Source organism: Phoenix dactylifera, chromosome 7 (genome assembly GCF_051530095.1).
Source record: "Phoenix dactylifera cultivar Ajwa chromosome 7, Ajwa_hap1_PhDact_Kaust_v1.1, whole genome shotgun sequence".
NCBI lineage: Eukaryota > Viridiplantae > Streptophyta > Magnoliopsida > Arecales > Arecaceae > Phoenix > Phoenix dactylifera.
The window spans coordinates 9,722,947-9,738,147 of NC_143196.1; the positions used below are offsets into that span (position 1 = coordinate 9,722,947).

At 38.9% G+C, this 15,201-nt stretch overlaps 2 protein-coding genes across 2 annotated transcripts; both read right to left on the reverse strand.

Annotated features, from left to right (window-relative positions):
- LOC149753139 (uncharacterized) lies at positions 1 to 5,820 on the reverse strand. The gene is made up of 4 exons (XM_089924121.1): positions 5,769 to 5,820; positions 2,036 to 2,825; positions 1,675 to 1,726; positions 1 to 790 (listed from the first exon to the last, which is right to left on the reverse strand). The coding sequence occupies exons 1-4, from the start codon at positions 5,818 to 5,820 to the stop codon at positions 314 to 316; spliced, it is 1,371 nt and encodes a 456-aa protein (XP_089780247.1). The 3' UTR covers positions 1 to 313.
- Positions 5,821 to 6,020: 200 nt separating this feature from the next.
- Positions 6,021 to 13,674, reverse strand: LOC103715738 (uncharacterized). Its single transcript, XM_008803475.6, has 2 exons — positions 12,936 to 13,674; positions 6,021 to 6,405 (listed from the first exon to the last, which is right to left on the reverse strand). Exons 1-2 carry the CDS (start codon positions 13,551 to 13,553, stop codon positions 6,325 to 6,327), a joined length of 699 nt encoding a protein of 232 aa, XP_008801697.3. The 5' UTR covers positions 13,554 to 13,674; the 3' UTR covers positions 6,021 to 6,324.
- Positions 13,675 to 15,201: the final 1,527 nt, after the last annotated feature.

Sequence of the window (15,201 nt, forward strand, 5' to 3'; positions counted from 1 at the left end):
ACACAACAAAGTAACCTACTAAGCAGATTTTTTACTTCGTAAAAGACTTCCAAATCCATATTTCGAACTTTGATGTCTTAAGAAGACTTTCAAATCTATTTTTTGAACTAAAAGTTTGATGTCTTCCTCCCCTTCTCTCAAGTATAGAGTCATACAGAGAGAAGTTATCTACAAGTTAAAAAAAAAAAACAGAGCAGCGTACTAAGCAAATATCTACTTTGTAAAAGACTTTCGAATCGATATTTTGAACTAAAACTTCAAGGAGTTTTCTTCCTCTTCTTTCAAGATACCAAACCGCAACTGGACAACCTTATTAGCAAAGGCTTGGAAAAACCCAAATAGGTGGCACTAGTGTCGTACCTCGGATCAAACCAGATGAAATCACAGACACAGGCTCAAGGGTCCTCTTGCTCAAAGAAAATACAAACCACATGTCCTGCTGGGGACCCGCATAATAGATGCAGTTCTCCCAAACCTCGGAGCAAACGGGTACAATAGACACAGCAAAGCCATTGGACCCCATGAACAGAGCCCATCTATCCAGACTTGAGACCTCCAACCACCGACCACTTTCAAAATCCCAGCGGTAAACGTCCAACACCATCTTGAGAAAGGCATATACCATCAACAGCTCCCCGCCGCACTCAGCAAGCCAAAATCCACCGAGCATTCTCTCCACTTTTGCCGTGAATTCAGCTGTTAGCAATGTCAACTTGGGGTAAGGGAAGAGTTCAACTTCCATAAGCTGGTTGGTACCCGTTAGGGTATCCGTCAAAGCATACAACTTGCCCTTAAAGAACAGGAAATGGGGTAAGGGAAGAGTTCAACTTACCCGTTAGGGTATCTGTCATATCAGTACTGTCATATTGGTCTTCGACATCGTCCTAATTGATATTCGAGGTGTCACTTTGCCACTGAGAGTCTCCAATATGACAGTACTGAATACCATCGCTTGAAAACAGGATGGCGAGGCAACCGGACGAGGAAGGCCTGGAGGAGAAGATGGCGCAGCAAAAGAGGCAGGATTCGGGAAGCTAGATTTTGGCATCGGCGAAGACGTTCCAGAGGAGGAGCTTGATGGGGTCGGAATGGAAATCGGTCTAGTTGGTGGAGACGACGAAGCCATGAGAGTAGCCAATGGAGAAGCGGGACAAGCGCTGCCAGGAGGCCTTGAGCTTGTAGAGGCGGTGGCGGACGATGCCGTAAAAGAACTCAGTGGAGCAGCGGGCAAGGAGGATGAGGGGGTTCTGGGAGGGAAGAGAGGCGGGGGTGAGGGTAGCGAGGGATCGCTAGTTCTAGCAGACGCTGTGGAAGGCAAAGAAGGCCTCTAGGTTGTTGAGGCGGCAAAGGATGGAGTGGAGCAACGAGTCGATGAGAACCGCCCAGTCCCTTGCTTCGAAATTGGAGCTGCATTTGGACATCTTCTCCTCCTTCTCGTCCTATTCTTCTTTCCTCTCTTTTTTAGTTGGATCCATCCTCTCTTTCCTCTTAATTGAGTTTCTCGTCGCCAATCTACTCAAGAAAAAGGGAAGCAAACTGATTTAAAAGCGTGAGACGAATGGCGGTGGGGTCGTTAAAAACCGATGGAGCCTTGGAAAGGAAGAAGGCTCTGGAAGAATCTGGACCCAACCCGACCCGAACGATCCTAAGAGAATGAGCAAAACAGAAGAAAACCCATGTTGGGAGAAGTAAAACTTGGAGAGCTCTAAACCGCAGGATCTTGCACCTATGTACGAATCGAAAAACAATGCAAAGCACATAACTATGGAAGACAATTAACAAGACAAACCAGAATTTACAGAAGTTCGGCAAATGTTTGTCTACGTCCTCACAAAACCATCAGAATCTATTGCAGTAGAACAATTACAACAGAGAACACAATTCCGAGTCAATCACAAATCGATTGCTCGAACAAAGGAGAAACAACCTTCTTCCCTTTACAAGAGAACACTCTTCCTCTCTATCTCTCACATCTTTTGTCTTTCTCTCTCCCTTGTTCTTCAAAGCCCAGAGTCCTTGGCCACGAATTTATAGCCTTAAGATCCCAAAATAGAGTCCGGGTGTTCTCTCCACTGTTGCCGTGTTTTCATCTGTCAGCACCGTCCACTTGAGATGAGGAAAGAGCTCAACTTCTGCAAGCTTCTGGGTTACCATCAAAGCATACAGCTTGCCCTTAAAGAAGATAAGGTCTTCAACATTCTCCCCATTGATATTCGAGTTGTTACCTTGCCACTGAGAGTCTCCAATATGACAGTACTGAATATAACTATTGAATCTTGAAAACAGGATGGCGAGGCAACCGGACGAGGAAAAGCTGGAGGAGAAGATGGCATGGCAGAAGGGGCGGGATTCGGGAAGCCAGATTTTGGTGTCGGTGAAGACATTCCAGAGGAGGAGCTTGACGGGACTGGAATGAAAATCGGTCTGGGTGGTGGAGATGACGAAGCCATGAGAGTCCGATGGAGAAGCGGGACAAGAGGTGTCAGGGGGCCTTGAGCTTATAGAGGTGGTGGCGGACGATGTACTCTGTGGGGTAGCGGACGAGGAGGATGAGGGGGTTCTGGGAGGGAAGTGAGGCGGGGGTGAGGGTGGCGAGGGATCGCCAGTTCCGGCAGATGCCGCGGAAGGCGAAGAAGGCCTCCAAGGTGTCGAGGCAGCAAAGGATGGAGTGGAGCAATGAGTTGATGAGAACAGCCCAGTCCCTTGCTTCAAAATCGGAGCTGCATTTGGACATCTCCTCCTCGTCTTCTTCTTCTTTCCTCCTCTCTTTTTCAGTTGGATCCATCCTCTCTTTCTCCCTGATTGAGTTTCTCGTCGCCAATCCACTCAAGGAAAGGGGGAGCAAACCGATTTAAAAACGCGAGACAAATGGCGGTGGGGTTGTCAAAGACCGATGGAGCCTTGGAAAGGAATAAGGCTCTTGAAGAATAGCTGCAAGTGATACTATGCTGAATTATCTAAGCATGGCCATCATGCCAATCGCCGAATCACAAACTATGTGATTAGAGAATCGGACCTTTCGAGTTCACCCACGAATTGATCCAAACTGAAATGGTTTCCCCCTGATTGAGTTTCTTGTCGCCAATCCACTCAAAAGAAAGGGGGAGCAAACCGATTTAAAAATGCGAGACAAATGGCGGTGGGGTCGTCAAAGACCGATGCAGCCTTGGAAAGGAATAAGGCTCTAGAAGAATAGCTGCAAGTGATACTATGCTGAATTATCTAAGCATGGCTATCGTGCCAATCGCCGAATCACATAGAAACTTTCATCTTGATCTTCTAGAGCATGTTCCTCGATAACTGCCTATAAAGATGTCATCTTATATGTTTTGAAATTTTGGCTATTACTTTTTTTTTCCACATACTTTTTTTGTTGTCTAGTTTGTTGGATTTACCCTCTATTTAAAAGCCTCGAGTTACTCTAACTGAAGCAATTTAAATGACTTTCATCTATAATCTTTTTATCGTGTTAGTCTTTAGTAGACCTGCTCATGGGCTTTGCCCAAAGTTCACACACTTTAGGCCTGTTCAGCTCAACCCACCTAGGCCTTCGAGCCTATTTTTCAGGCCCAAGCTGGGTCCTTATTCGAGCTTCAGGCTGTAGGATGGGAGTTGTATATCCTAATCATTTTATCCAATTCTTAAGAAATACTTAAAAATGCTATAAAAATGTTGAATATGAATATTTAAATATTGCTAATAGCAATTCCAGTACTCAATAATTAAAATAAGGTAAACTAAGATTTTATATCATCTCATATTAAGCACATATCAATAATAATTATCCATTATGTCTACAAAAAACAAAAACAAAAATAAACAAAAAACACAAGAAAAACATCAAAACAGCACCATATTAAGGTCCATTAAATAATATGCCACCATTCTTGAAGCCAATCTCTATTCATGTGTAGAGAAAACATCAAAGGTTCAATACGTATAAAAGAAAACAATTATCAGATAAGCCGAATAGAAAGAAAAATAGGGTTAAAAATTTCGGGGCAGACCAAGTTCGGGCTAGGTTTTTAATAAACGGGCTTATATTTCAAGCCTAGCCTTATTGTGCTTCAAACTATGGCCCAAGCCTACCTAACAAACTTCAGGCTTGAGTGGGCCTCGCTTGCCTGATCCATGAGCAAGTCATCTTCAGCCAAGCATGTCTCTTTGAGGCCAATGCCATTAAAATCTGTTTCTTTTTTGTTTTATTCTATTTAATATCTTGGTACTTCGAGTGGCCAAATAACTTTCCCTTATTTTATATATATATATATATATATATATATATATATATATATATATATATATATATATTTTAATGATTTTGTCCCTAACTTGGATGTAAACTAAATACTCTCTTCTGAAAGTATTGAAGAAGTGAATTTTGTGGAAAAATTCCATCAAAAGATCAAATTTGTAGGAATAAAACACATTGCTCAATTTTGCAGTTCAATACACATTTCATGCCTCTGGATCATTTTGCCCCTATACATAGGTTGAGCAAATACTATACTTTAGTAGGTACACTTTATATTGTCTGGTAACGGAAAGAATTTCAAGATGATAAAGGTTGGCCGGGCACATAAGAGGGTAATAGAAATCTAGGGCTTACAAAACACGTTTATGCTGGTATCGGCACCAGGGGACCAAATGAAATGAAATGCAATATTAGAGGCACTGAGGCAATTCCTTCGCGATATACATGAGTATCTTCAAGGGGCTTCATAAACATGACAAGAGCCTTGGAATTTATACTTGGCATGCACCACTTTGGCCCAAAGAGAATTCAGCTGAAAGATAACAGGACAGCAAGTTTACACATGAGATCATTTTGCCTGGGGCTGAGCGTATGCAGGCTTAAGCCCCCTACTTTCTTTGGCAAGTAGACAATAGACTATGGCAATAAGTGCAAACATTTTCGGTCAATGGAATGGCCCCAAAGGAAAGCTCCGAAATCCTTTTCAAGCTTAACCACATTAGAAAGAGGGACATAGCAGGTAAACAAACAGTATATAGGAATAAATGAAAGGACCATATATCAAGGTTGCTCTTCCCTCAAAGGAGAGAGCCTTCAATTTCCATCTATCCATTTTTATAGCAATTTTGTTCCAAAATTGAATTAAAATCAGAGGCTAAGAGTTTTCTACCTGAACGTGGCACCCCATGTAAGTCCAAACCCCTTCTTCAACTAGGACTTGAACAGCATTTGTGATCTGGGCTCTTCCTTTGGTGAGGAATGGATGGGCTGAATGTATTGTGAGACTTGGCCGAGTTAACACTTTGACATGAAAGGGAAAAATAATTATCAATTATCTTCTTCAAGTAGAGGCATCCATCTTAGTATGGTTTAAAGCCCCTTGATAGCCCTGTGTCAGCAGCAAGTTCAAGGGTGCATGAGAATGTTTACAAGACGACAATGGACAGCCTTGCCTCACTCCCCTGGAAGTTTGAAATCAACTGTAGAAGAACCATTGACCAGAACAGCAAATTTGGAGTTAAAAACACATGATTTCACCCATGCTATGAATCTATGGTGAAAATAGCAGGCACAGCGTTGGCATTCCAATGGGGCCAACAAACCTTCGGATTCTAGGCAAAGATTTCTCCAGAAAGCAGCATATTTCTGGATTATAGGTTCCAATCATATTCTTAGCAAAATTGAAAAGGGAGAGCTTAGCTGCTCACCTACAATTCTAAGATAGAATTTTCATAACTGATTAACATGAATATCTGTCGGAGGATCCCGTCCTTGTCCTTCACCACTAACAAACCTATTTTAATTAGACTCAGCATTCCCTGCTTCCGAGTAGGTTCCTCTACCATGGTCTGCCACCCCCTGAAACAACGGGTGCCACTCCATGGCTGAAGGTCTTTCCCCTGCTTGGAGGCTTAAAATAAGTCTTTTGCAGATTTCCAAAATGAAACAAACAGTTTGAGAGTTCATTACTAGTAGCTCCACAAGCTTGGGTAGCAGCTTCTTACCCTCCACAATCTTTCTCCCTAGAAATTAAATAAGGTGGCAGTTGATACACAGCTAATCTTCTAATATAATGTTATTTATAAAGTTTCTGTTCTGTTTACTTATTTACAATGATTTTGCTTATGGCCTCCTCGATAAGTTACAGAGGCAATACACATACAAATAATATTATAGATTATAACTGGGAGTTAGAAAAGCTTCCCACCAAACAAGCCAATAAAATCTCCCCAAGATCTTTGGCCAACATCGCAATACACTAGGGAAGAAGACACCAACATATTACATATCAGAATTTTAACACAAGGTGAAAGGAGCAACCACTACCAGATGATCTCAATGGCACGGAATCAACTCGGCTCTGGATAGCAATCTTGTCGAACGACTGTCTCGTTTTGTGCACTAACATGCACTGAACAAGAAATCCTTCCCTGTAAGAATATTCAAAAAGAAGAATTTATAAAGATCAGAATATATCAAGAATAAGAAATATATCTGATATAAGGCAATAGCATGGAGATAATCCCAAAAGATCTACAGAAAAAGGGTCACCTAATAATAATGGAATATTATCCCAGTCAGAAGATAGATATTTTGGCACGTTAAAAAGCTGACATTATAGAAGGGCTAAAAAGAAAGATGGGGGTTTGGTGGTCGTTAAGAAAATATTTATTTATTATTCATTTTCTCCATTTACAGGAGCTGACTATCGAAAAAAATAGTCATGTCTAGATTTAGAAAAATGATGGCATTTTAAATGCCGCATCTCTAACCATCAGGCAAGAAAAGCTAATAATAGAGATGTCTAAGAAGGCCTCTTGAGCCTCCTCCTCCCCCCCCCAAAAAAAAAAAAATCACCAAAAAAACTAGTGATTTCAATAATTAAAGGAAGATCCAACCCAAAAACACGAAAAGGTGGCTCTCCAGCACCTCATTACTTCTTTTTTTTAATATCAAAAAATACCGAAAAGTTAGAAAATATGGAGAGGTTATGCCAAAATAAAAATTTTGGCATAATTTTATGATATGCTATAGATTTATAGATGATCTATACACCGAGACTAAAATCTTTAATTTTTATTAAATTTATATTTTTTTAAATTTAAAAATATTTTTGGATTAAAAATTAAAAAATAATAAAATCTAAAAATAATTGCAATATTATAAACTTATTTAGGGTCATACAATCTACTCTCAACCTAAATTTGGTATCCATTTATTCAAGTTTGGACGCGATCATGCATACAATGACTTAGGCCCAAACTTGAATAAAATTAAGAAATAAATAGCCTTTGATGCATGCTTACAGATTGAGAAAAATATATACAGCATCCATGGTAGGGTTTATGGATCTGAGCTCAAATTAATTTTCTAAAATTTATGTATATAAAAATTATTTTTAATTTAAAAATTATTAAGAGTATATAATCAATACAAAAAATTAGTACTAATTTTTAAAAAATTTAGTACTATCTATTAGATAATTCAAAAGTATTTTTGAAGTAAAAATATATATTTTTTGAATTTCTGATTTTTATAATTATTTTTTAATTTAAAAATTATTAAAATATATGAATAATAAAAAAATGATAAATTAGTACTACATATTAGATAATGTAGAAGTATTTTTTAAAATAGAAAATATATTTTTTTATCATAACGAAAATTTACTATTTTTGAATAATTAACAAGCCAACATGCTTAATAAACTTGCATGAATGGATCCATCGAGGAAAAAGAACCCAAAGCGTGACATTGGTTGGGATCATAGACAAATGTTCTCAGATCGACACCACTGAAGGTGCAACTAGTACAACACGGTATTTAAGGAAGGATTAACAAGGTTGAAGCAGCACCTGATTGGTGGTTATTCTGACATATCTATATGTCGAAAATGCCCACAGGAGGTCCGACATCTGATAAAAAAATATTTTATTGATTTCAAAACAGCAAAGGGGGGGTTGCCCAAAAAAAAGGCAAGGATGGACCATCGAGTAGCAAAGCCGCCTTCCTATTTGATGCAGGAGCATTGAGCCCAAATCACCTTGGCCGTGCAAGGATTGAGTTTTTTTTTGGGTCATGTCTAGACACATTGGGTCTTAGTGGTTCAACGCCTAATTATATTGAGTCGTAGTGGCGTTGAAGAGTCCTAATTTGTTTGAAGTCTTTGCAATGGGTCCATGTGTCATGTGAAAGAGTCCTAACTGATTGGACTCTTAGTTATATGTCAATTAAAGAGTCCAAATTAATTAAGAGTCTTGAATTAAAGAGTTGGGTTCAACATTGGGCATGTCCAATGTAAGATTGAGTCTTGAATTTTCAGTCTAAAGTTAAAAAGAGACCTAGATTGGATGGAGTCTATTTCATTTTTGTTTCATGGCGTGTGGGAGGAATCCTAGTCGATTTGGACTCTAGTCTATGCGCCATAGGAAGTCCAAAATCGATTGGGAGTTCAATCATGTTATTTTGTTTAGTCAATAGTTTGATCACAAAGAGTCCTAGTTCAAGTAGGAGTCCTAACTCAAGTAGGAGTCTGAGTCCAAGTACGAGTTCTAGTCCAAGTAGGAGTCCTAGTCCAAGTAGAAGTTCTTATACAAAAGGAGTCCTTTAAATTTCAAATTGTAAGCGTCCAAGTTCATCCAACCTCTTACTCTATGAATAAAGGAGGTTGAAGAATAAAATTCAGATTAGATTGTTTTGAGAATTTTGTAGAGTTCAACATGAGAGAAGTGATTTCTCTTTTTCTTGGTGCAACACCAAGAGGAATTGAAGGGATCTTGGTGAGACACCATCCTCCTTTCACGCTCACCCTAGGATTGGTTGAGAGTGGGACTCTCTTATCTCAATCCTTAGTTATCTCATCTTTATCCATATCCCATGCCACATACCCCTTCCTTTGCTCATGCTAAAGCCAACCTAGAGTCCTTCCTTTAGGACTCTACATCCTATCCCACGGCCAACTTTGCTCAAGCCCAACCTTGCTCACGCTCCTCCTAGAGTCCTTCTCCCTTTAGGACACTTCATCCCTTCACGCCATCCAAGTTCCTCACGTCCTAAACTCAATCTACTTTGGGTCCAAGCTAACTCCATCCGCCCCTAGCCCAATCAAGATCAATTCCCAATTTTCAGCCGCCATCCTTTGACCCAATTGACATCAATTAGTCATCTTCCCATCTCCTCCTTCCTCCTTTCTCCACCCACAAACCCTAGCCGCTATTGATAGAAGAAAAAAAAATAATAAGAGAGATCAGCCACCATCATCCAATATTCAGCGATCACCCATCCCCGACTGCGTCACTATCACTCCAAAAAGTCGAAGAAGGCCTCTGTTCTAGATGACGAGGAGGTATAGATCCAGGTTGCCATTTAGACGAGCCTAGATGAATAGTGGTAGCAAGATAAGGTGGCCAAGCATAAGGCTCAATTTGGACCGTCACACTACGAGTCATACTTTTGTTCTACGACCGATAAAGCAAATCCAGAATTCAGAAGAACCTCTTCAGTCAAGAAGGCTGTCAGTAGAGGCGGTGGTTGTACTATATCTATTTTGAGAGCTTTTGGCAGCAAGAGGAAGCCCTTTAGAAAAATTTACTAGAAGTCACCATCCAAAATCTAGATCCACATGCCTTCCTCAGTAAGGATTTGAAGCAGCAGAGGTTGACACCATACTAGAGAAGGACAAAAAGGATATATGGCAAGCAATTGGATCTTGCTTCCACTTCAACCGCATCTTATCGAAGGCGGCAAGCAACATGTACTATAGATCTGCCATTTTCTCTATACAGGCTGTCAGTCCGGGTGTAGATCCTTCAGGACCGAAAAACCTCTATGATGAGTTTCTTGACAACAAAGATAAGCTAGAAAAGCAAATTGCCTCATATCAGAGCAAGTGGCCTACATACAGATTGACAGTAACGTCTAGGAGTGGCAATCGGGTCGGGTCGGATCAGATACAGGTCAGGTCGGATGCTGGTTGGGTCAAAAATTCATCAACTCAAATCCAACATGTTTATTAAACAGTTCAAAATTTCAAATCTAAATCCGACCTTTTTATTAGACAGCTAACCTGATCTGACCCACATAACCCATTTATTAAATAGCTTTAACAGGTTAGATGTCACTCTTTATTAAGTTAGATGTCGATCAAGTTAGATGCATTAAAAGTGAGGATAATAGGATATTAGTGAATGATAATAAAACTAAAGAAAGATTGTGATAAAATGGGGATTCTGCTAAACAAATCTTTATTAAATCTTTATTATACAGTATAATCAAAGAGAAGACAAAGTACAATATATACAATTCATAAAGCCAAGTTGAGATATCTTTGAAAAAAATGCACAAATGTGAGGTTTAGAAAATCATAGAAGATATTGGATTAAATTAGCTTACAAATTTATTTAGAAAAATTAAGAGAACTAAGAAATGTTAGATGATTCGAGGAGAAATATTATAGTACCTATCTATAAGAATAAATGAGACGTATACAAATGCTTTAATTATCGGGAAATTAAGTTTATGTCACTCTATGAAATTATCAGAAAGGGTAACTAAGCAAATATTAAGAAAAATAACAACTGTTTCAATTAACCAAATTGAATTTTAGAAGTCATAATAAACTTATATCAAGGATTAGCACTAAGTGAATATCATTTTGTATTAATTATGGATGAACTCACAACTAATATTCAGGAAGATATACTATGGCACATATAATTTGTGGACGATATAGTACTGATGATAAAAAGAAAACAAGATTAAAAACTAGACTTGGAACTATGGAGGAAAACTTTAGAGGCCAAGGTAAAATTAGTAAAGATAGAGTATAAGGATGAAAATTTAATAAGAATGTATGTGAATATATAATAGCAATTAAGACTAATGACAAGAGATACCACAAACTAACTGATTTTGTTATTTGGGATATATTATACAAAATAATGAGAAGATAGATGAATATATATGTCATAGAACTCGAGGTAGTTAGATAAGGTGGTAAGGTGCATTCATAATATTATGTGATATGTGTTGTTTTGAAGACTTAAGTAAAAATTTTATCAAAGGTAAAGCTTAAAATGTTGTATGGCTCAAAGTGCTGGATAATAAAAAAGGTGCATGAAAACAAATTGAGTGTGGCAAAAATAGGAATAGTATGATTGATATGTGGTAAAACTAGAAAGGATAGACTAAAGAATAAATAAATTAAAGGAGTTGTAGGCGTTGCACATATTAAGGACAAAGTGATGAAAATTTTATTGCGATGGTATGGATATGTATAACGAAGATTTGAGAAGGCATCTATAAAAAAAGGTACTTTAGTTTGTGTTGAAGGATGTAAGAAAAATATGAAGACATAAATTAGCATGGATGGAGATTGTGAGGAAGAATGCAGAGAAACTTGAAATAATATTAGGATAACCCTACATAGGAATACTTGGTGAATGAGGATCCATAAAGTTAACAACAAATAGTTAGATGATTGTAATATACATAAAAAGCATATGTAAAGCATAGCAAGCTAGCAAAATAACATAATTCATGCCTTGTACGATAGCATTAACTTTTACAAATTCACCATTGAGTCATTATTCCATAGGCCATAATCCACACTTCATATTTTAAAATTAATATCATAGACTACATAATTGACCCTCCCTCTCAATTTTGGAGGTATCAAAGAAGTATCTAAAATGTATCCAACAAGTAGCAAGAGCATTTTTAATTTTAAATATAAGATACTTAATACAAGTATCGGACATGTATTAGAGAAGTATCTAGCAAGTATCAATATCCAATACGGGTATGGTACGGACAAGACATGTTATTTAAAGTATCCGTGATTCCTAAACTTCAGCCTATGCACCATGGCCACAAAACCTAATACTAAATAGATCAAGGCCCAAATCTTGCTTGCATAGAACTAAAAATGATGTGGTGCATCATACTTAAATTCACAACTACTACAAACAAGTAAAATTGGTAACTCAAATTTCATTTTGTTTAAAATAAATATATATATATATATATATATTTTTAGGACACCATGTTAGGAAGCTAAACTTGCCCGAAATCTACAAGAACATTTGCTGGTGATTGTTCCAAGCATTGGCACTTCCTGTTGTTATATGCCAGCCATAGTTTCCAAAGTGTCATAGCATCATTTCTTGTGGGATTCCAAGGGTCCAAAAGTGTCAATTCTCAAAAGTTCTAAAGATTGAAATGTGACAGTTATACACACACACACACACAAAGTGAAAATAACATAAATTGGACCTTTTTACCATGATTTCTGAACATTCAAAGGAGTGAATGGTTGAGAAAATTTCGGTTAGAAAGCTCAGCAAATTAGGTGGGAGCTAGATGGAAAAGCCTCTGAACTGGCTGGACTCTGAAACTTTTTGCAAAAGGAGACAACTTCACACTGTCAACTTGAATAAAACCTTTCTTGTGAAGGTAAATTGGAAGTTCACTTTTAGGTCAAGAAAATTCAAACTCATAATAAGACCAAGCAATGATTTTCATTTAAAGTGAAGATTGGACAAAACATAGAAAAGTTGATTCAGGTGTCTGGTAGTACTATATCCTAAAGAGTAGATCTGGACTAAGCAGAGGTTTCAAACTAACTTTTACACTTCCTTGGATTGAAAAATCCATCTCTTAATATTGAAATAAATCTTAAGGCAGTGGTTCTCTCATCTAGAACCCTTAACAGATGGTTATAAGATTAATGACATGTCATATCCAATGTTTTATTTACCATTTCTAGTACAGATTTTTCACTTTAACTTTTCCAGTTTAACATTTTGAGGAGACTGCTACTGTGCTACATCTTGTTACCGCTACCTGTCATTCATATTATTTGTAGAAACTTGTTTCAAGAAAAAAGTGGAAATATGGATGCTATTAGATAAAAGATCAAAAGGAAATGGACTGGAAAGAATCGAGAAAGGCTTGTACTCACCTGAATTGGGATATCAAAGAAGAAGAAATGCAGCTTCCCCCCGACTTTGGTAATGGTATCGAATGGGATGGAGCCTCTCACAAAATCCTCGATCAAGTATAAGGCATCGTTGATCACCTCGATCCCGTCGATATGGAGCTCGGCGTCGACGTAAGAGACCCCCCGCGCCCTCACATGTCCGCCCTTCGACGTCACAGAGCCAAGCCGCCTCCCCCGGTACCCGATGGAGACGACGATGGAATCGTAGTCGAGGGAGAAGAAGTCCTTGTTCTGTACCCGGACCTCAAGGCCCATGGAGACGGCGAGGGAGACGGCCGGAGAGGTGGACACGTGGACACGGTCGAGGCGGAGGCGGACGACGCGGACGTCGGGGTCGGAAGGCCAAAGGAAGAAAAGGGCGGAAGCGAGGAGAGCGGCGGCGAAGACGAGCGTCAGGAGGATGGAGGAGGAGACAAGGGAGTCGCAGCAGCGGCAGGGACGGCGGAGGCGGAGGCGGCGGCCGGGGAACGCCGGGAGGAGAACATAGGCCGGGGGCTCGGAGTGGTAGGGAGACGGCGGGGCGGCGTAGGATGGCCGCGGAGGAAGGAGTGGATCCGATTGGGCTCCCGGTTTCGCCATGGATACAGGATATGGGATCTGGATCCTTTTTCTGTCTTTTGCCGACCACCACTGCTCCCACCTACTCCCCGCTCGGAAGAATACTCGTGCCCCGGTTCGATTGCTTTCCACGATGCGTGCGTTGACTTGGAAGCTGAATCTTGGAAGGTACAGTCGGTGGATAAGTCTGGAGGCATGATACTAATCCTGCATATGTTTAAGGAACAATTAGACTTTGGGCCAAGTTCTGATGGGCTTTAGAGCTCGTTTGGTTCGCAGAAAGTATTTTTTTCTAAAAATATAATTTTTAAAAAGTAAATTCTTAGAAAGAGTATGCCTAAAAAAGTACTTTTGGCATATTTGGTTAACCATTGGAAAGTGACAAATTTCCAAAGTGCTTATCTTTGGTTAGCCACCCACCTTCTTAGGAAAGTTATGTATTATTCTTATTATGCCCTTAATAAAAATTAGGTCTTCAATGCTGAAGAGCCTTTTTGGGAAAAAGTAAAAATGGAGTGACTTTTTCATATTTCTCATGGGAAAGACTTTCCCATAAAATGTGGGAATCATATTCCCATAGGAATACAACTTTTTCGTCTCTCTTCTTTGAAAACTCCAACCAAACAAAAGGCATCTTATTACTTTTCCGTTGACCACACTTTCCCCCTTCTTTTCCCGCGAACCAAACGAGCCCTTAATAATTATCAGGTGCATCTCTCATTTTACTCTTTTGACTCAATAGGCTCGTTTGATTCGCGGAAAGCATTTTCCCTCCTAAGAATATGAGCAGATTTCTGGAAAAAGGATGCCTGAAAAAGTATTTTTAGCATATTTGGTTGACCATGGAAAAGTGATAGATTTCTAAAATGCTTATGTTTGGTTGACCATCCACTTTCCTAAAAAAGTTATGTGTAATTCCTATCATATCCTTAATAAAAATTAGGTCTTTAATGCCTTTTTAATGCTGAAGGGCCTTTTTGGAAAAAATAAAAATGGAATGATTTCCAGCTCATGGAAAAGTAACTTTCTCATGTTTCTCATGAAAAAAACTTTTCCATGAAATGTAGAAATCATATTCCCATGAAAATACAACTTTTTCATCTCTCTCTTTTGAAAACTCCAACCAAACAAGGAGTATCTCATTACTTTTTTATTGACCATATTTTCTCCCCCTCTTTTCCCGCGAACCAATCGAGCCCAATGTGATTCCTCCACCTGTTAGCTATTCAACGCCATTACAACATCATTCGCAATGACCAAACTATTTCTTTGTCTACTAACCCTTCCACTCCTATCCCTCCAAGTTTCAATGATCCTAGAAACCAGAACTTCTGTGACTCTCTATCTAGTCTCCAGCACTTCTCCAGACCGTGGTGTAGCATTCCTTAATGCATTCGTTCGGGCATCCGCATTAATCCTCTGCCCCTCATCTCCAGTCATCCACATCCCATCTTCAAATGGAAACCCCTCTACCCCTGATTTTTTTTAAAAAAAAGCATTCTTTCTATGTTATATCCATGGATGTGTTCTTCCATTGAAGTTTCATGGCTAGATTACACAATATTCTTGGTAATCTAGGATTTAGGGTTAGTAATATTTAGGATTTCAAGTTCACAATCAATCCAGTTTATTTTTCTAGAAAATTGACCAAAACCTTAAACCAAATATT